Below are 22,708 nucleotides of genomic sequence, written 5' to 3'. Positions count from 1 at the left end.
ATATAAGCACAGAGACTAATATAACAAAACGTATTTAGTTCTGTCTGATCCTGTTTTAAAGGACTATTACAAAATCAGCTGAAGCTCCCTGTATACCTCTTCTTTGTTGTCTACCCTTCAAAATTAATAGCTAGCCTGAAATTGATGTGTATATTTCCTTCTTTAGTGGCAAGGGGCTACATATATATGTATGCATATATATTTTTGGCATATAAGAAATATATGGCATTGTTTTGCATATTATCTGTCTTGACATAAGTGCTTCATATATCTTTTGAATTGGTGATTTAATGAAGACTGTTCTGTTCAAATTAAATTCACTTTTAACCTGAGAGTGAAAAATGAAATAGGTTTGACTTACCTCCAACCTCAATGACTTTGCATTGATAATTCTGTTTCTTCTCAAACAGAAACAGCTGAGCCCTCAGCAAATGAGGAAAACTATTTGGAGTCACAAAGTTAATTATTGATGGAGGCAGAAATAGTTCCAGGAAATGTTTGCCTTGAGGCAAGAACTCAAGTCTGCAAAACTGGTCCGTGGGATGAGTAACATCTTTTCCCCTAGCTGTAGTATTTCTCTGGATTCCTAAACTAATGAAAATTTGAAAGCTACTCTGCTAAATTTATTAGTAGATTTTTATATCAGAGTTTCCAAAAAAGAATCTTTAATCTCCACCTTTATTTCCTTCTTTAAGATATATGGGATGTTTTTCAAAGTTGAGTCAATTTACTTTCTCCCTAGTTGGTGAACATCTCTATTATACTCAAGTAATAAACTCATTGCCCCAGTTGAAAAAGAGACCACTGGCCCGAAAGTCATGTTACATCTTTTAAGAAAATATTTTTGAAACCAGTCAATTAACCAAGACTTCAGGTCTCTTTCACTTTAAATGACAGTATCAGTTTGAACTCATGGAAACAGAGTATAGAATAGTGATGACCAGTGGCAGGGAGATCTTGGTGGGGAATATTGGTCAAAAGTTACAAACTTTCAGTTATAAGATGAATAATTTCCGGGGATCTAATTTGCAGCATGGTAAGGTGACCCATGTTTAAAACTAATGTTATTGTGGTAATCATTTCCCCAAGTATGTGTGTATCAAATCATCACATTGTGCACCTTAAGATCATACAATTTTATCTTTCAATTATACCTCAGTAAAGCTGGAAACAAATGGTGTCATAAAGATAACCGATCTTTGGAGGGAAGCTCATTGGCTAAAAGCCTGTGGAACGAGAAAGAAATGTGTGTCTGCATCATTAATGTGCATCAGTGTGTCTGATGGCTTTGTTAGACTTACTAAATGTGAAATAATTGAAGGGCCTTATTTTGTTCTATAAATCAAAAATCCAGGAAATTGGCCGGGCGTGGTGGCTCACGCCTGTAATCCTAGCCCTCTGGGAGGCCGAGGCGGGTGGATCGCTCCAGGTCAGGAGTTCGAGACCAGCCTGAGCGAGACCCCGTCTCTACTAAAAATAGAAATAAATTATCTGGCCAACTAAAAATATATATAGAAAAAATTAGCCGGGCATGGTGGCTCATGCCTGTAGTCCCAGCTACTCGGGAGGCTGAGGCAGTAGGATCGCTTAAGCCCAGGAGTTTGAGGTTGCTGTGAGCGAGGCTGATGCCACGGCACTCACTCTAGCCCGGGCAACAAAGTGAGACTCTGTCTCAAAAAAAAAAAAAAAAAACAAAAATCCAGGAAATCACCCAAACAAAAGTCTGAAACCAGTGACTTTTTAAGAAACTTGGGTGTTGGTTTAATTTGTAAAAATCGGTGTTTATACCCTAAAGAACCTTATATTGCCTTATCAGAGAATAAGCATCATATTGGATGTCTGTTGAGTTTTTTGACAGTTATTCATTTCCAGTCTTGACTTAATGGCCACAAGTCCCCAAGATGTAGATGAAGACCTGGTATTAAAAATGGGGAGACCTATTTTCTTTCACAAAGTTACCTATAAATGTGGGGAAGTTGTACAATTCTGTGGACCCAAGCATCCTCATGTATAGGCTGTAGATGGGCACACAGGGCTCCTACTTAGCTGTTAAGAACAATCTCATGTTCATGAAAATAAAAACATAGACAGTTGGATACCTCTGATTTTTGTGTACAAAAATATACTGATGTTACCATAAAACCCAGAGGACCAAATCCTTGCCTTCAGTGAGCTGTTTTCCTGCTAGCATAAGCAGCATGCATTCACAGCACCAACTCTGAATAGAATTCTAAGTCATTTCACTTTGAGAAATGAAGAGAGGAAAACAGAGAAAGACTTGCTCTCCTGCCTTAGCATAGAAAAGGAGTTGAAACCAAGATGTCAGAGTAATTCCATTGATTTTTGTGTAATGTGACAGGAGAAGGAGCTGCAGTGATATTATTTACAGTAAAAAAAAAAGTTTCATGTGTTAAAATAGTCAATATTTATTAACAGTACTAAAGATCATGATGGTATCTGGAGTCAAATTGCTCAAACTCGAATCCCAAATTCACCACTTGCTAACTATGTCTTTCGGAAAGTTACTTAAATTCTGTCTTATAGTAAGGTGGGAGTGATACTAATATGGTGCATCTCTTCCATAGGGGTCTTACAAGATGTTAATGAGTTAAATGTATGTAAGACTGTTGTGATGGTACCAGCCATAAAGTAAGTGCTCAGGAAATGATGGATATTGTTTTACAAGGGTAATGACCCCCAAAGAAAACCTATAAGTGAAAACGACTTCACAAAGATGATTATTTCTATCAAGCTTGAAACCACAATTATTAATACTTCATGTCAAAATTTTGTGGAAGTGAATATGTCAGAAATAATACAGTAGAAACCTCTTTGGAGGGTTTTTATAAATCTAGATGTACTTGACTGGAGAAGTAATAAAATACTTGTAGCTTTGTTCACATCTTACGAAAACCATCAGCTGTGGCTTTTGTAGTAAAATAGGCACTTAATCTATTTTGTGTTTAGAGGTAAAATGATTATGTATTTTACAGTATCAATAAAACAAAAGTCTATATTAATCCTAAATATTCATTCTGCTTATCCAACTGCACAATTTCACTTCATTTGTAATGATTTGCAAGATATAGCACAATGATTTATATTAAACGTTAAAACTTATAAAAGAAATTTTAATGTCATAAGCACTACTCCGCTTCATGTATTTGATAAGAAATGAGTTAATTCTGTTTGTGTAGATGATGGAAGAGCTGAAGTGAGCAGTGCCTCAATTAATAAATTCGATTTCAAAATCAAAAGAACCATATGCTAATTTTTGTGTTCTAGCAGTGCATCCTAGTTTTGTCCCCAATAACGGAATTTTTCATTCCTTAGGCCATTCCAGAGTTGACTATTTTTGATTCCAGATTCCTACTGATTATTTTAAAAATGGCTCTGGCAATGTTTGTCATCTCTCTCCCCATTCTTGTTCATATTTGCACAGTTTCTGGAAGGAGTTGATAAATTATTTGAAGGACTATTTTGGTTAAAATGAACTTAAATGAAAGGAACCCTTAAATTCAGATGTCAGTTTAGAAGCTCTTCTTTGCAAGGCACTGTTTGCTGTCAGAAATGCAAATATAAATAAGACTCAGTCTTACCCACTTGGAACTTGCAAGTAATTCAAAGGTTTGTGGCTATATTCAAAGATAAAAAGTGGTAAAGACCACCATATCAGGGAACTACAGTGCTTTCAGTGTCACAACATTCAGAAAAGGTGGCTTCATGGAACAACTGGCATTTGACAGAAATCCTGAAGGAGGGATAGCATTTCAGCAGGTAGATAGATGAATGTGTAGGACGGAGAAGGGCCCTTTGGGTAATTACTGTTGACTTTAGTTGATAAGCTTTATTTTAGCTACCCTGGTATTGGGAAAAAGCACTAGTGCACTCCCCGATCCCCAGAGTGGCAAGCAGTCAATCACTATTCTTCAGGGTAGAGATTGTTCTCAATATGTGGTATCCATTAACGTCCAACAGGTTAGAAACACCATTTTAGCTGAATAGCTTGTCTTCAATTTTCAGGTGTATAAAATCAGGAAGAAGCAGCATAGCCTAATGGTTAGGAACTTGGATGCTGGGACCAAACTGCCTCGCTTCCAATCCTGACCTTCCTTTATTAGCTGCATGGCCTTCTGCAAATAATTAAACCAATCTGTGCTTGTTTCCTCATCAGGGGGGAAAAATAGGGATGATAATAGTGTCTACCTTGTAATGTGGAGTAGTTTCATTATATGACTTCCTATGTGTAAAGCGCTTAGAAGAGCTCGTGGCATAGAGGAAGCACTCCATAAATGCAAATAAAATGGTCCCCATGCCTGCCGTGCTGTCCCTGGAATCGCATGCTGAGTTGAGCTCAGGGGGCAGCAGCTCCGGATGTTTTTTCCTGCTCTGTCTCCTCTGTAGTCTAGGATCCCTGTGCCGTTTGGATGTCACATGGTAGCAAGACATGAGACCTCGATGCTCTGATTCCCTGCTTTTATGGCACATTTTATTAGTCTTGATTTTAACAAAGAGCCCCATTCAGCCTTGTTGTATAAGGACAATAAACCAGATTCAGCGGGTGGTAGTTTTTATTAGCTTCCTATCCTAATTTCCAGGTTTGATGGATATAAAAGGCCTCCATATCCAAACAAATGTAGTGGAACACATTGACTTCTCTAGACAAAGAAAGTGTGCTCTAATTCTGCAGAATTTGAGAAAGGGCTTTCGTCAGAGTTAGGATTGTGTACTGATTTTGCCACGTACCACCTGTGTGGCCTTGGACAAGCTAATCCCTAGGATTCTGTTTTCAGTAGAGGTCTTGCAGAGTTACAAGGTTGGAAACAGCCCCACAGAGTTGTGTCTTTATCTGGAGTCTTTCTGGGATTCTGTGGTCCTTCTGAGCATCCTGCATGGATAGTTTAGGATTCAGTCCGTGGTTCTGCTAACCAAGCTATAACACCCCTCCCCTTCTGCCTTCCAGGCCCCCAAATGGGGTCGTTGTCCTTGCTTCTGTTTTCTGTGTGGTTGGGAGTTTATGCTCTACCTGACAAAAATCTCTCTTTTGCTAGTTTATTGGTACATTCATAAAGGCACAGAGATAAATTTGTGTTTATCATTTACAACCCAGAAGTAATCTTTGTTTTTAAAGAAACATTCTTGGCTGGGTGAGTTGGCTCACGCCTGTAATCCTAGCACTCTGGGAGGCCGAGGTGGGTGGATCACTAGAGGTCAGGAGTTCGAGACCAGCCTGAGCAAGAGCGACACCCCCGTCTCTACTAAAAAATAGAAAAGAAATTATCTGGCCAACTAAAATATGTATAAAAAAAAAAATTAGCTGGGCATGGTGGTGCATGCCTGTTGTCCCAGCTACTCGGGAGGCTGAGGCAGTAGGATTGCTTGAGCCCAGGAGTTTGAGGTTGCTGTGAGCTAAGCTGATGCCATGGCACTCACTCTAGCACGGGCAACAAAGCGAGACTCTGTCTCAAAAATAAATAAATAAATAAATTAATTAATTAATTAATAAATACAAAGAAACATTCTTGACTATATTTCCCTTGTTACCAAAACAGTGTCTTTTGAAATTTCCCTGTAAGAATGAATTTAATACTTCCCTTCTCTCTTCCCTGTTTTCACCAATATGAGGATTCAGCCTTTGACTATTATGTAAATATTTTATATTAAATTATTCCTTAACTAATTTGGTGATTAAATTTAGGGCAATTATTTATGTTGCTAACTATAGTCCTTTTATTCTAAAAATAGCTTTTGCATTCTAAATTTTTGTTTGTATCTTCATGAGTTGGATTTGGCCTAAGTAATTTTTAGTAAAGGTTAATGAGTAATGTATTTTCAGAGCCTTTGAATATATGAGAATATCTTTCATATTCCTCCTCAAATGAAAGAGAGTTTGGGTGGCATTAGCTCTCTTTGATTTGGTATTTCCTTTCTTCTAGCATTTGGTAATACAGAAGAGAAATTTAAGACCAACTGAACATTGTTCCATCCATGGTGACTTGTTTTCATTTGATTTTTGCGTGTCGACTTGTTTTTGTTTTCATGCCTGAATACTGAAGGATTTTTTTCTTTTTTTTATTGTAATTCTAGGATTCAAGATTTTTTTCAGAATGTGTCTTTGATTTGATATTGTTTGGAATACAATTTAGTTTTTTTCCCAGTTCAGGTTTTTTTTTTTTTTTTTAGTTGTGTCTTTGATCATTATTTTTATTTCAGTTCTTGTGTTTTCTTAGAAATGACCATAATTAGATTTGGTTTTTATGGTCCTTAAGATCTAAGATCCTTTTTTATCTATAGGTTCTTCTGTCTGGCCTTGTGCTGTGTTTACCCTCTACATAATATTTTAGATTGTATATATCTATATTCCACCCCCATGTGGATAATGATGCTGCACTTCATTTTAGAATCCATGTAATGCTTCATTTCACCTATCGTCTCTTATCCTACAGTCTTTTATTGGTTTATGACTTTCTACTTTTGTTTTTAGGGGTCTTTATTTTCTTGTGTTATATTGACAATGCCAAATACTTTCCTAAAAATTACTTCTGAGTCCTCTAGGAAGTCATTTTTAAGAGACAGTTCTTCTAAATCTTTAGCATGCTCTTTTCTTCCCATATTCAGTACTACTTAGTAGATCCATGCTGACGGTTAGCTGTTATTTCCATTCCTGAATTTCAAAATGTTCATCTAGACCTACTCAAAGAGAGGATGTATGGATTGCCCTTGGCCCCACTCTCTGTCCTTCTGTTTATTAGTAAAAGTCCTCTTCTAGATGTCTGAGCTTGTAGCAGGTTGATGTTTATAAAAGGCTCTAACCCATTTTCAACGGTCTAGAAGAGTTTCGTATAAAGCAGCTGTCTCCAGTGCCTTGTTCTGTTACTTTATATGTGAATTATGTAAGAACTCCACCCTCATCTGCTTTTCTGCAACTGAAACTGCCAGGGTGCAAAGTACTTCCCCTTCTTCCTAGTTTTTTCTTAAAAGTAGAAATCACTAACTTATGAGGTGGGGGATTCTCCTGGTGCCTCAAAAAGCATTATCATTTATGACAAAGAGCTATCTAGGTTTCTGACTGATACATATTTTTGCATTTCTATATAAGATGGCAGAAAGTGGAGACAGGGAGATATGCAGATAAAGATTTCCCTACATCCTTCAAGGCTTGTCCCTGGTTTCTCACCACTGCTAATCACATGTTTTAAATCTAATTTTATTCTTTCTCTGTTGTAAGAATTCTTCCCCAATTCTACCAATAGGTTGAAGGTCTATCTTCCTTTTCATGGTTGTGCACTACCTTTATCTCTTTTTGTAGATATTTTAGTGAAAGGTTGGAAGAGGCCCAATCAGGGCTGGTAGCTAGCATTTAAAACTATTACATGAAACCCCACAAACAGAAAAAAGTACCTTTTCATATTGCAAAATGCTTAAATTTTCCTTCCTGCAGATATTTTGTGGAAATAAACTCTGCCTTGTAAATATTCATCACAAGTTGTTATTCAAATTATGGAGGCACCAGTGTTCCTGTAATAGAACCTATGTCTTATGAAAACTGGGTCATTTTAGTGATGAAATAAAATGTAGATACATAAATGATGGATGGTAGGAATTCCAGTGACTTCTATAAAATTGTTATGTATAAAAACTGCCTGATCACTGCCTACTAATAAGAGTCTTCGAGCTGAAACAGCTGTTATAAATCATTTATTTATTTATATTTTTTGACTCTGTACTTCAGTGGATGCAAATAAATCATTTAATCTGGGAGTTGCAAATTCAGTTGCCTCCAGGGACCAGAAAAGTAAGGCAAATGCATGAAGTAGGCTAGTTCACTACAATAGAGAGTGGGAGGGACTAGGGAAATGTGGAGATTACTTGTGCTACTGAATCACTGCATCGTCATTAATGGTGTATACCCACTCTCCCATTGTAGAGAACTGAGGTCAAGAGTTCTTAACATTGCCCAAAGTTGGAAGAATCTATGTGTCTTAATTAGAACTGGCTGTATAATTTGTAGAGCCCAATGCAAAATAAAATGCTGGGCCCTTTGTTCAACAATTAAGAATTTCAGCATAGCAACGGCAAAACATTAAATCAAGCATGGGGCCCTGTGTGACCACACGAGTCACACACCCGTGAAGCCATCCCTGGTTTTAACTTCTGATCTAGAATTTGTACATCCCAACAGAAATACACCAATGCCCTTACCATAACCACCAAGAAATTGATAGTGGAGATGAGGTTAAAATTAAGTTCTTGATTTTGATACTACAATGAATGAATCATCTATACTTACAAAAGGGCTTTTTGTATGACCTCAGGAATGCTGTTAGTAAAATCCAGCCAGCTTTTAAAGGCGTAGATATTCATACTCAGAAAGAAGAAGGAATAAAATTGGAAATTGAGTACTAGGGTAAGAGTTTTTAAAATAATATATACACACACATCTTATTTTAAAAGACTTATAACATTTCAGTGACTGAAAATCAAAAGGAAATTTAAAATTTTTTACTCATTAAAAGTGAAAGCCTAACAGCTAGACCAACAGTTTTGAATGGTATAAGCATGTCATTTAAAGTTGTAATTTAACTTTTCTATACACCTTCTTCTATCAACATCCACAAAGATGTTGATAAATAGTTGTTAAAAGATAACAAAATTCTTACCTAATTTAAAAAATATTGAGGTTTATATTTTTGAAACAAATGTGAATGTCAGTTAAGTCATTTACTTAGTTTTGATTTGTTTGATTCAGGTATTATTTTATACCCTCATATTATTGAACCATATCCCTTCATGAATGATTAACAAAAGGAAATTTACTTGTTGGGGAAAGAGAAGATGAGCAAAGGGACGAATGAATGAAAAATTAAATTAGAAATATAATTAATATATGAAATGTTTGCTGCAAACCATGCACACCAGTATATGTGTTCAGCTAGTACTGAAATTTCCATTTAGTTACTGGTTGGAGGGAGGGCAAATTTAATGAACTTTGACCCCCCATATATTTTAGAATATACTGTGAAATATATAAACTGAATGTCATAGGATTTTTTTTTTTTACCTTCTACAGGTGGAAATTTTCATTTTCCCTTTATATATTTACCTATGGAGTCCGATTCCTAAAAAAGGTAGGATCTCTCAAATTACTCTATATAATTCTATAACTGTAATCCTATATCCCATTGTTTTGTGTGACCACAGTAATATTTTAAATAATCATAACAGGCTTCCTAAGAATTACTTGTACATTTTCACTTGACTTACAAAAATATTTTCTAAGTCATTCTTTGTAGTAAATCATTTTTAGGCATTTATCTAAAATACTTTTGAAAACAATTTATTTTTCCAGTGAAAGACATTGTAAGTCTCATGTTTACTCTAGTGAATTATTTATTACTTTTTGGCATTAGGAACCTTATAAAATCCATCTGATACTTTGAAAGAAGTTAGTTTCTACATCACACAACTTGAAAACATCAGCTGTTGTGATGTGTATTATCACTGTAGTCTTCACCAGTGGAAGTTATAACCACCATAGTCATTAACAGGGCAACACCAACTGCTGGTGGAAAATTAGTTCCTTTCATAGATTGTTTCCTCTGCTATTGCTTTACTATGTCCTACATGAATGGAGGCATCTTACTCTATGAAAGTAATTCTCTGTGGCTTCCATAGCCTTTTTCCAGGTTATTTCAATTCTTTTTGGTACTTACTAACAAGTTAGGGTCCTTAAATTCAAGACTTATCTTCACATAGTCATGTACCTATTAAAAAAGTGATCTGGCATAAAATGGGGAATTATTTTTAAGAGTACTTTATAGTATTAATCTCCAAAGTGATATCAGTGTTATCTTCATTTATTACAAAAATTTTTCTAAAATACAGCATGTGCCAAGTGGCATGCCTTACTAATAAATGTTATAAATATTGACACACAAATTTTTTATGTTTTTACATTTAAAGCCTGAGTTACCAGATATTGTCTGCCTGTGTAAATTCTAATATAAATAGTGGTTGTTTCCCTAAATTATATTTTTTCTAGAGGAAATTTTTTTTTACTTGCCCTTTTATTTGGTAACTGCACTTATTTTTCTACTTTCTAAGACCATATGGCCCAGAGGCCATTGAAATATACTTAAAAGGATGAACTTCACTCCGTAGGCTTTCTAAGTATGAAGAAATTCTCAACCGGGGTAAATAAACATGGTAGAGACTGCTTATTTTAGAACTCTTCTGTCCTAATTTTCAAATTGACTTGTCCAGAAAAAAGTAGAATGGCTGCAGAGCTTTTATGCTTACAACTTTACTGCCTTAGAAGAGGAAATAGCTTTGGATGGGATTTCAGGGACTGTCGAATTGCTACGGTCAAGGTTTGGAATTCACGTCTGATTGTGTTGATGAGGAGCTCTGATGGCGGGAAAGGAAAGATGGTGAGAGCTGGGAGCACTTTTTTCCCCCTTTTCCCTGGATATGGTCTCCTTTAGCTCTCATGCAGCAAGCGTGGCTATCTGTCATCAGAACAGGAGACACTTTGAAACTGAGCTCTGGTTCACCCTGTCCCTAAACAAACTGAATGGAACGAGAATAGTTTTTATCCACCAGTCCTCAGTGCATCTGTGTGAGACAGTACATCTCACCAAATGTAGGAGGGCCTGCCAATAATGTTTGCTTGGAAACTGTTTTTTCCTTAAACTATACCAGTTTTATACTAGTTTCCTTTCAACTGCCTGTGGTTATAACAAATGTTTTAAAAGGAAAAAAAAAGAACTAGACATTGTTCTTCTTGTTGAATTAATTTGTATGGGGATGTCTTGCTGTAATGCTATCCAAGCAGCACTCAGTTTTGGATGGGCTGTGTGGTTTAGTCTTGATCATAATGTGAGATAAAAATGTGTACGTGGAATCCATCTGACTGAAAGAGCTTTGGAGGACTTCATAAGCCATCTTGTCCAACCCTCTTATTTCACAGCTGAGAAAATAGACATCCAGAGAGGGTAGATGGCATTCTGAAGGTCACACAGTTAGTGTTTATTAAAGTCTGAACTTGAAATGAAACACACACTGCTGTCCTTATTCCAGTGCTTTCTCCACTTTGCCAGCCTGCCCTACCCCAAGCATGGTGTCCAGATGACTTCCTTCCTTGGTTAAGTTAGCAAACTTGACCTAGCCAAGTCATTATTCCTATTTATATCCTTAATGTGTATTTAAAAAATATTTTTATTAACTTTCTTGGAGTGGACAATATATTTGCCCATCTAAACTGAGAGAAAATTATTATGGATGCAGCATCAGAAATAATCAAAACAAGGTAATTAAAATTTTTACAATAGCCTAAATGTCTTAAAATACACACATTTCCATCAGTATAACATAAACTTGTCTTTGTGTTCAGATCTTGAAAATAAGTATAGTAGAAAAATTCTCATATAATACCAGAGTAATGAACCAATTTTAAGAGGTTAGAGGCCACAGCTACCTCTTAATTTCCAATGTGAAGAATGTGGATTATTACATAGGCTGTTGGGAAAATGCCTGGACAGCTTGCACTTTCAGTTTTCCTCTGCCTTTAGGTCAAACAGACTTGTTATGTCTCATTTTCTAGGGTGGATTAAATGCCATTTTTACCCTAAAAGAATAGGGAAATAGACACCATAAGGCATGGACCTTACAAATATGTTAGTGAAGTATTAAGTAAAGTTATTGCTAGGTTGGTAGGAAATATTTAAATAGTTTAAAGTAAGCCTGACCCAACAGTCTGCTCCTATAGTTGCTGTACACATCTGACTCTGCCCATGAATATAATAGGCGGAGACAAGTATTTCTGTAAAAACAAGACCCAGAATTAAGGTGCACTGAAGTCCTAGCATACAGTGTACTCATACAAATTAACACGTTTTTCTAGATCTTGAAAGAAAATACATATCAAGCCTTAAAAAAAAAATCAGAAAGCTGTCATTTACTGTTACTTTTTTTTTCCTCATTTGTGGATAGAAGTTTCTGTTGAGTGGAATTCTTTGAATATTATTCTTTGAGTTCCTTAGTTTTTGAAGAATATAGTGTTACAGAAAAGCAATATGGATATTTGTGCAACTGGGATTTGGATACATATTTTTTTCTTATAATCTACATTTTAGGCTTTCCCAACTTTTTGACAATATGGTACATTTTGTATCAAATCCATTTTGCACACATGCATGTGTATAATTAAAAGAAAAGTTACGTAAGTTAGGCATAGGTATATCTTGAGTATCAGTCAGGGGCCCATTAGGAGACAGAAACCTACAGGAGTTATTTTAGGAGTGAGCTGCTAAGGCTGTGTTACTCAAAGTAAATTGATCTGCTGACTGTTTACCCCCAGTCTCAAATGCACCCTGAAGCTTGTGTCTGAATGTAAATCAGCGCACTGCTGCTTTTTGAGAAAGTTTACCTATGAAGAAAAGTTAGCTGAATTAAGCAGTGCACTTAGTGATACAGTTAATTTACACTCTGGTGGAAGCTCCTGATGTCATTGTGGACCAGTGACAGATGTTTCAAGGACTGGCCCTCATCTGTCAGTGCTGCATGGAGATCATGGAGGTAGTGACAACAGGGAGACACTGCGCCTGTGAGGGCCAGCAGGTTCCGGGAAGAGGCTGGAGTTGTCAGAACTAGAAGCGGGAAGGAAGATCCATGGAGCCGTATACAACTTCCGAGGAGGGAACATGGACCAGCTGGGGTTGGTAAGATAGGGGTTGGCTCTGGGAATGTGGGAAAGCTGCAAACTGGAACCAGCTGCTGTGACTTGAAGGAACTGCTTGCTGCTGCTGGGGTGAAGACACATTGCTGGGTGGAGGGGGGTGGCCCGATGACAAGAACTGGAAGCAAAACAGAAAGGAACAAGTCCCATCTTCCTTTTGCAGCCTTCCAGCCTCCCTTAAGTGCTTCCAAGAGGCTGAACTTGGCAAGCGCCTTAGAGCCGGCAGCAGTGCCTGCTCTGAGATTGACAGCACTTCTCACTAACTAGCCGAACTGTGCCCTATTGCTTCGTTCTGCAATGTGCTATGACACCTTGCAGCTTATTTTATTATATTTCTTAAACATGCAAGTTGTCACCTATCGCACTTCACGTTGACTTCATGACTAACCACTGGTGAAAATTTGTAGTTGAAAGGTGCCTTGCCAGACTGAGCCCTTTGCTTATACTTTCTGAATTTAACGAAGGCACAGCCTTTTGTTGTTGATCTGGTGTGCTTTTCAAAGTCCAACACACAAAACCATGAAGTGTTCCACTGGTGGCATGCTTTGAGATTCTCTTTTGTTTATTGGTTAGCTTGGAACCTTGCTGAAATGGAAACAGGATTGTCATCCTTTTGCCTATTTTGGGGGTGAAAATAAAATTTGTCCAGCCATTAGAATGTGTGTCCATTTTAAATTTTGTTCTTTGTGTCATTTTAAAAATTCTTGAAATTGCTTGGACTTTGTTGCTTGTTTAGGGAGGCTTGAAATTTATTTTTACCCATGAAAATGGCCCCCATCAAATACTTCTGTAAGAAGTGCACAGGACATATAATACTAATGTTGGGAAGGGACTCTAAAGATAAACTGTCCCAAATTTCTCATTTCAGAAGGATGAATTTACTTGCCTGAGGCACAACTAGAAACACATCTTAGGGTCTTGAGACTTTCTAGGCCAATCTTTAAAAAAAGAAAAAGAAAAATGTAGAAAACAAGTTTCGAAAAGCTGGCAATTCAAGTAATATTGTTTTTATTAGTAAGTTCATCTTACTCATTAAGCAATAAAGGTCACATCAGTATAGGAGAACGTTAAGTTAGAAGTCAAGACAGGTTTGTCTTGGCTCCAATTATGTTTAACAGGTCTTTTGCTCTCTGAAACCTCTTTTGTCCATCTGTAAAATGGTGAAATGATCTTGCCCTGCCTCAGCTTGTGTGTGTAGGCATGCTTTGGAAGCTATAAAGTATTTTGAAAATATAAAGCATCACCCTAATTATGACTGATTGAGAGGTGGGCTCTTTTAGGAAGATGAATGCCTAAGTCTGTTACAGTCCCTTAACATGAAGCTTTAAAATACTGTGCTGCTGTTGCATCCTGGTCAGTAAGACCCCTTGTCATGACCGTGCTTTGACACTTGCAAATTGGTAGATATACATTCTGGAGCAAAAATGATCTTGAATAATTTTTAGGAACTTCTTCAATGCTGTTTCATGTTTCATTTTCCTTTCCCCCTTTACCCACATCTACCCTCTTGCGTATTTTCTGATTCCCTCATACTCTGTTTTCCTTCTGTTTGGGTATGTGGCTGTATCTGAGGAGGGCATTCTGATTATATTGTGACATAGTGAAGGTCCTGCAGAGAGAGTCAGAAGGCCTGTGTTTGAGATCTAATTCTGCCATTAATCAGCTTTGCAACTTTAAGCAATTCTCTTAATCGCTCTTGGATTTAATTGCTTCATCTCTAAAATCAGTAATATGGACTAACAACACTTTTCAGCTCAGATCCCATAATTCAATGAAGAATTTGAAACTTCTGATAATTATGGTAAGCTAGTACAACCTGCTTGGAAGGCATCATAGTGATACAGAATAATCTTAAATATCTTATATTTTGACCTGGCAATTCAAATCCTATGAATTTATCGCAAGGAAAGAATTACAAAGAAGCACAAAATCTGGATATGCAAAGTTATTTCATTTCTTACAACTTAATATATATGAGTATATACACATAAAACAGCAAATCCAAAGCAAAATTTAAAACAGTCTTAATGTCTCATGTTAGAAGAATCACTTCATTAAATTATCAAAGTGATAAAATTTCATGTAATATCTTAAAAAATAACTATAAGGTAATATATTTATAGTCTCACTAAAATGTTTAGAGCTTTAATGATACGTAAAACTCATTTGTACATTTTTCTGTGATAGTCATATATATAAATGATAGCTGTAGATAAAAATGAAGATTCCTTTTAGAAATACAAATTTGGATAATTTTTTTCAAAATGTCTTTAATATTAATACTTTCTTCTCTAATAAGTTAACCCTAAGGTTTAGGAATTAGAATGGAAATGCCTATGCATAGATTTAAGTAAATCTGGTTTGTAAGAGCATGAATTTGTGAATTTTAGAGAAGACAAAATAGAAACTAAAAGTTCAATTCCATTTAAATGGCAAAGAAATAGAAAAATTTGGTCCAAAAAATCCAACTGTTCATGTTTGCCTAGTTCTCACTGCCCTGGCCTCCGAATACTTTCTTAAAGTTTCCCTTTACTTGATTGCATTGCCCAAATATCCAGGAATGGCACTCACATAGGCTTTCTAAGGACATTTTGTAGTTTCCTGTGTGATTCTGGTAAGATTCAAGCTTTATTTCCGTAGAAGGTTTACGTGACCTATGTTAGGTAATAACTTGGAATTCTTCATTATGTATAGCACTTAAAAACAAACAAACTTTTCTCACCAGGTGTGCTGTCACGTGCCTGTAATCCCAGCTATTCTGGCGGTGGAGGTGGGAGAATCATTGTAAGCCCGCGTTTCAAGGTAGCCTGGGCAACATAACAAGACCCCATCTGTTTTTTTAAAAAAATAAAAAAAAAAAACCCTATAATGAAAGTTCCACCTCTTTTGATGTGGGCTAATGACTTGTAGACACTCTTGGCTTAGTGCATAGCCAGGATGAAATTTTGAATACTAATAGTGATCAATCACAGTAATAGCTATGCTGTATTAAGCACTTAATGTGGGTCAGGCCTTATGTTGACCACTCAACATTCATTTCTTATGTATTGCATAATGTAACTCTTCAACTTTATAGGTGAAGAAACCAAGATTTACAAAGGATCAGTAATTTGCCTGAGGTCACATAGCCAGTCAGTGGGAGGGCTGAGATCTAAATCCAAGTACTATTGGCTTCATGGTCCAGTTGCAACCAGCTGTCATTACTGAGCATACAGATCTACTAGTCAGAGCAGGATAGACCAGTTAACTTGAAAAAGCTAGGCTTCTTTCTTATAACTCTTATATGTGTTGAGACTACTGAGTTAAACTTAGTAATTATATTCAAAAGGCCCAAATTAAGTACCACACTTGGCTTTATTGATTTACTATTTCAAATTAAAGTCATACTGGCAAAGCCAAAAATTTGTGGTTACTGCGTTCTTAATGTTCTTGGATCTCATCAGAAATCCTCTCCTAGTTTTCAGACTGGGTATAGAAATCTCTTTTTACACAAACTGATATAATTACACAGCCCATTTTTATTCTCTTCTGTGATATATTTACTTTCTACAATGTGATTAGTAAACCATTAATATACTATACATATTGAGAATCTGGTTAGACAAAGATAAATGTTTGAGGTGATATCCCATTACCCTGATTTGATCATTATACATTGTATACAGGTATCAAAATATCACACATACCCCCAAAATAGGTATAACTATTATATATCAATAAAAACAAAATGCATAAAATTCACTTAAGGGATTTAAGAAAAGGCTGGTTGGGACAACTTCATATTTTGTATATTTTGGGAAATACGCTTTTAGGTAGGTGAAATTGTTCCTCTTCTAGGATAAATTAAAAGTTCTTCAGATTATAAAGGTATTTCGTCAACACTGAGATTGTGGCTTTATGTTTAGTGATATGCAGTATTTTGATTTTGGTTTTATGAAATTTTCCCTAAAGGGCATTGAGAAGTCCTCTCCACAGCTTGTCTTTGCATCGTGTTCAGGCTGTGTCTTGAGAGAGTGACATTTCACACTGATGGCTTTCTCCAGGCAGTGAGTTGGAAAGGCTTTAAAACTTCATGGAGGTGAAATGGATTTTTGTGGGGGGAAGGGGGGAGTGTTTGATTCCTTCCTAAATATAAGCGGTGATAGCTGCCTTCCTGAGTGATGCTCGTTCTTCAGCTATACAAGGGTTTCTGGATTTGGTGCTTTCTCAAGCCATTATTCTATGCAGCTCACTTAATAACATATCAACTTTGTAAAGATTCTGGAAATGAGAAAAATGAACCCATATTTCAGAGGCATCCGAAGAACACTCATTTAAATATGATGTTCATTATCAGACAGTCCCCTAAAGGAATAGACTTTCTACTTCTCAAAAGTTTCTAGCTGAATTTGACTGTGAAAAACATTGGTCCGTGTTTGTATGCTGTGACAAAGCTACCATTACAACTTCCTTTGGCTTGGGCAGTGCCTGAGAACTGAATTCCATTAGTATTCATCCCCACTTTCCTCGGGACATAGAAAACTAGTAACTCACAGAAGAGTTCAGGTAATTTGATGTGAAATATTGATCTGTGTATCAAAGTCTGTACCTACGCTGTCACTCTGCATTAGCTGAATCATCATCAGGGACCTTTCTGACACTCAAAGAAGAGTCATCCACCGAATTCAAGGAAAACATTATTTTACTCGAGTGTGTTTTTATAAAATCTGAGCACTAATGGCTTTCACGTACAGGGATCACCGTAATAAAACATTTTCGCCATCAACAACAATAATGAAACAAACCAGATGTTCTTTGCTTAAAGACAGCAGCTTTCTGGGGGAGGTAATGAGATGTTCTAGTTAAGAAACTGGTGTTCTTTCTCAGCAGGGAAGGGCCTAGTCTTGTCTGGATGTGTTTAGGGTGGGGACAGGGGTACTTAGGACAAGGACTTGACGTGGCACAGAGCAGCAGGCATTCCTGTCTACCAGCTCATGCTCTGATTATAGCTCTGCGTGTGGTTCTGGAGAAACTCTAGCTCAGGGAGCATCTGGTGCTGGGTCTGCTGTCAGGTGGGACAAATGGCTCAGTGTTTGTATCTTGTTTTTTGCCTCCATTCTCATTTGTTAACACATACGAGCACAGGCCTGCTTGGCAGGGACTCTTGCTGTCATTGTCTTGGACTTAAGCAAAAGTCTGGTGATAACAGTCACCTCGAAATGACTATTCCAAAGCACAGAGAAGATGTTTTTTTTTGTTTGTTTGTTTTTTTGTTTGAGACAGAGTCTCGCTTTGTTGCCCGGGCTAGAGTGAGTGCCGTGGCATCAACCTAGCTCACAGCAACCTCAAACTCCTGGGCTTAAGCGATCCTACTGCCTCAGCCTCCCGAGTAGCTGGGACTACAGGCATGCACCACCATGCCTGGCTAATTTTTTCTATATATATTTTTAGCTGTCCAAATCATTTCTTTCTACTTTTGGTAGAGACGGGGTCTCACTCTTACTCAGGCTGGTCTCGAACTCCTGACCTCGGGCAATCCACCCGCTTCGGCCTCCCAGAGTGCTAGGATTACAGGCGTGAGCCACCGCGCCCGGCCTAGAAGATGTTTTTTTTAGGCAAAGTTAATCTATATTGTTAGGGGTAATTTTACCAGAGGGAGTGGGGCCACAAGAGAGCCTGCTGGAGTGAGTGCTGGGGATGTTCTTAATATGGGTGGTAGTGTAAACATTATCCATATGCAGATATATATTGAATTTTTATGCCCTTGGGTTTGTGTATTTTACCTTTTGTAAGTTATACAAAACCAAAAAAAAAAAACCCAACTTAATAATGGTTTCTGATGATCCTGTAGCTGCCGTATAAAGCAGTCCCTGCATGTTGCTGAGTAGAAATGTGGGCACAAGGCATTTGAGGATGAAAAACTATGATTGAGGGGTATTTCATTCATTGCTGCTTCTGAGAGCTTCTGTTCATTACCGATGGGGAATACTGATCTCTGTTCATTTGTTCGTTCTTTCATTCAGTATCTGTTGAGCATCTGTCCTGTGACAGCAGTTATTCTAGGCACCTGGATAAAACAGTTGGCAAGACAGCCTGAGCCGCTAACCTCATGGAGCTGATGCTATCACTGCTTGTCTGCTGTTCCTTGGTGTCATCACTAGCATGGGAATTTAACTCCATTTAGCTGACATTTATCAAGCATCGATGCACAAGGCATAGAGTCAGATGCAGGAAGGCATGGTTCCTGCCTTTAAGGACCTTAGAATCTAGCAGAGGAGTTAAGATTTGTCTAAAAATACTTTTGATATGAGGCTTTGTGATCAATGGAATTTGCATTAAGGAGATTGGGCTCTATGGCTAAAGTGGGCTTAGTTCTCCTGCATGCCACTCACTCACCACCCTGGGTATGTACAGGAAGAAGGGGAGGGACAGAGAAGATGCAGGGAAGAGGCAGATCCATGAGTTATCAAGCTGGGAGACCACAGATCAGGGTTGGGGAGGAGGAGGAGGAAAGATGCCCTTTCCACACAAACCCCAGGTGTCTTTTACAATGGGGCATGCAGGAGTTCTCCATTGATCACAAAGCTTCGTATCAAAAGTAACGAGCTCTTTGACTTCAGAGAATGGACTCTTCACGTTGATTTCTATGTAGTGCAAGAAGTTTTGATAAACATGATGATTGGTCATCACAGACTGGCAAGATTCTGATTATTGAACACTACTGTAAAAAATGCATAGTGCTATAGATCATTTATCATAACTTAATGTAGCCCTTTAGATGAGAAGATAGACATTAAAAATAAAGTTTAGGTTTTGATGGTGGTTGATTATTATGATCATCTCGTATCAAAATATGACATCCATTCCTTCAATAAGCTGCTTGTGATATGAAATCTGACTTTTACAAAAACAGATATTGTAGATAATACTATGTAAAAGTTGTACCTAATGGCCATTTTTAGCAATCATATTGGAAATGCTATTCTTTTCCTTTTTTAACTTCCTCCTGGCATACATTTGGATTAAAAAAAAAAAAAAAACCTTGCCCTTAATATGACACTGGAAGTTTTATCCTCATGTCTCTAATGTGGCAATTCTAGGCCAAAAACTTCATAGGAGTAGAGAATGAACCCCCTCTGACTATAAAAGAGAAATTTGCATTGTGAGAAAAAGTGCCAATCTGTGGTTGCATTTATTTAAAATCTATTTTACCTGCTAAGAAAAAGTATTTTATTTAGTAGCTGGCTCCAGTGACTGCATTCATGTTTTACTTTGCTAGTTCAAACATTTAAGCACAGATGAAATAGACTTTAGATTAGTAATAGCTTCTCATGCTGTTATTTTGAAGACTTGTTTGCTGTTTGTGCTGCAGTATATTCGGGATGTGCCTGCTGTTTTTCACATTGTGTTCTCATAGGATTTGCTTCAAAGAGATATTCTGTTAGTTTATTTCATCCTTTAAAAATTCCCAACATGCTATTAATTACCAACCTCAAAGGGAAAATGTAGTAGTGGTTCTCAAACTTTGAACATGCCTCAGATTCTCCTGGGGGATTTGTTAAATCAGATGGCTGGGCCTTGCCCCAGGGCTTCTGATTCAGTAGATCTGGATGGAACCTGAAAATGTGCATTTGCAGTTAGCACCAAGGTGGTGATGTTGGTCTAGGGACCTCACTTGGAGAACTACTGTGTTGTAATGTGATGCCTAGAAAGCCTAAATACTCACTGTGTGTATTAGTTTTCTATGACTGCTATAACAAACTGCCACAAAGTGGCTTAAAACAACACATTTATTTTCTTAAGGTTCTGGAAGTCACAAGTCCAAAATCCATTTCACTGGGCTAAAGGTACCAGCAGGGCTTCAGAAGGCTCTGAGGGGAGAATTTATTTCCTCACCTTTTTTAGCTCCAGGTGGCAACCTGTATTCCTTGACTTGTGGCCCCTTCTTCCTTCTTGCAAATGCATTACTCTGATCTCTACTTCTGTCATCATATCACCTTCTCTTTTGTAGTCAAACCTCCCTCTCTGTCTCCTTATAAACCAGGATAATTTCTCCATCTCAAAGTCCTGAATCACAGCTGCGTAGTTTCCTATGCCATATAAGCTAACGCTCACAAGTCCTAGGACGTGTATATCTTTGGGAGTCATTACTGAGCCTGCCAGACCATGCCACTCCCCTGCTTGTCTCTCCTGATCGCTCAGAAGGCATTCACTGGCATACCCAGAGGGAAATGCCGTTTAGCACTCTTAAAATTGGAGCCATTTCTCATGAAACTGGAGATGATTTGCAGGTGGTAACACATCTGCTTCTACAATAAATGCTCATGTTTTCCCGTTATCTTAAAACACCATGGAGAAAAAGTTAAATTTTATAACAATTTTGATTTTTATTAAGAACTCATATAGCATAAAAGTTTTTCTATTGAAGGATCCACATATTCCTTATCCTTAAAGAGCTTACAGGCTGATAGAAGATAGGACTTGTTCACAAGTGAATTTGATCTCAGCCAGCACGTGGTAAGCACCGTAGTGGTGGTACCAGTGGACCTCCAGGATTAGAGAAGGGGGACGTGGTACTGAGCATGAGCAATGAAGGAAGCTTCAGCTGATGAAGATGAACAAAGGTGGGGAAGGGGAAGAATAGAAAGTGATAAGGCTAGAACTCAGAGGGTTGTGGTTGGTGACAAAGGGAGAGGGGAGGCAGCAAGTATGACAATGAAGAGAGGCAGGTGGAGCAGATGCCAGAGGTTGGGATTACCAGGTCAAGAATCCAGCATCTGTTTGGTGGGGAAAGAGTGGAGAGGTGACTGATACTGAACTAGAGCTGGCGAGAGGCCAGCGGCCTGCAGTGTGGAATGAATTAGAAGTAGCAAAACCTGGAGGCACGGACGCCTGTGTTAGCCACTGCAACAGCCATGCTAGCTGTTGACCTTGGCATTGACCCACATGCAGGCGAAAACAGGCTCTTACGTAGCAGTTGTGGTCTTTATGTTAGGTACGCCCGAGAAAGATGGCAGAAGGCTAAAATTTCAGAGGAATCGTCTTCACAACAGGCAGGAAATGGCTTATCAGGCACTGAAGAGGTAAGGTTGGACTTGAGAAGAGAGAAAAGAGGAGACAAGCAGAATGTTCTCAGTGTATTACAAATAACTTGTAAAGGGGGAGAAAAGAAAAAGTGAAAGTTTTAAAAAGCTTTCTCCTGGCTTCCCACTCCCACCCCCTGCCACCGCCACCCCTACCCCACCCCCAAGAATGACTATTTATTATCTGGCAAAAACTGTGGCTGTTTTCCTTGTGATTTCCTTCCACAGAGGTGGGAAAGTACCTTTTCATTTAGAGTCTCTAACCTAGCAGGAGGGGAAAAAATAATCAAGGGACAGTCACATTTCAGTGAAGATAATGAGTACCTTTTTTATAGAGAGGGGACAAAAAAACTATTCCTTAGTTTGCTTTTAAAAAATTTTATGCTTAGTATATAATACAAATACTTTTAAAATGTACGTTAGTTCTGTGGTATTTAGAGGAGAAGAGGGCAGCTGATTTTAGAGAAAGAGAAAGAAGAGTCTTTAGCCACAGTAGCCACATGCTCCCTCAGCCTACTGCCTCGAGCTGTGCTGCGCTGAGTCCTTGCAGTGTAATATTTCATGGATCTTCTCCTGGGCCTCTGAGGTTTATGTTATCACTCCATTTAAAAGAGAAGGAAACAGTCTCAGAGAGGCTAAGTAACTTTAAGCGACAGCCCCGGGTCGTGCAATTCTTCACACACATTCATCACTGTTAAATGTACCATCCCCGCGTTCAGTGAAATCCTAAAAAGCAAACCTATTCCATGATGTTATGTCTTAATGTGGATAATTTATGGTGGCAAGATGGGAGACAAATGATAAAATAAGAATAGTTTTAGCTATAAAAGTGTTTAATGTCTACTAAAATTATATAACCATAGGGTTTCCAGGAATCCTATTTTTATATTTTTTTAACCAAGAAAAGCTT

The 22,708-nt window shown here is 37.7% G+C and overlaps 1 protein-coding gene across 1 annotated transcript in view; it reads left to right on the top strand.

Annotated features, from left to right (window-relative positions):
* The window catches only part of CERS6 (ceramide synthase 6), a 257,944-nt gene that overhangs the window by 137,525 nt on the left and 97,711 nt on the right, over positions 1-22,708 (top strand). Inside the window, exon 4 of the mRNA XM_045559832.1 lies at positions 9,071-9,128. Coding sequence (XP_045415788.1) covers positions 9,071-9,128 — 58 coding nt within the window. The remainder of the gene's footprint in view (positions 1-9,070; positions 9,129-22,708) is intronic.

The sequence above is a fragment of the Lemur catta genome, chromosome 8 (genome assembly GCF_020740605.2).
Source record: "Lemur catta isolate mLemCat1 chromosome 8, mLemCat1.pri, whole genome shotgun sequence".
NCBI lineage: Eukaryota > Metazoa > Chordata > Mammalia > Primates > Lemuridae > Lemur > Lemur catta.
The sequence above is the reverse complement of the archived record's forward strand: the minus strand, read 5'-3'. Positions and strand labels throughout refer to the sequence as shown.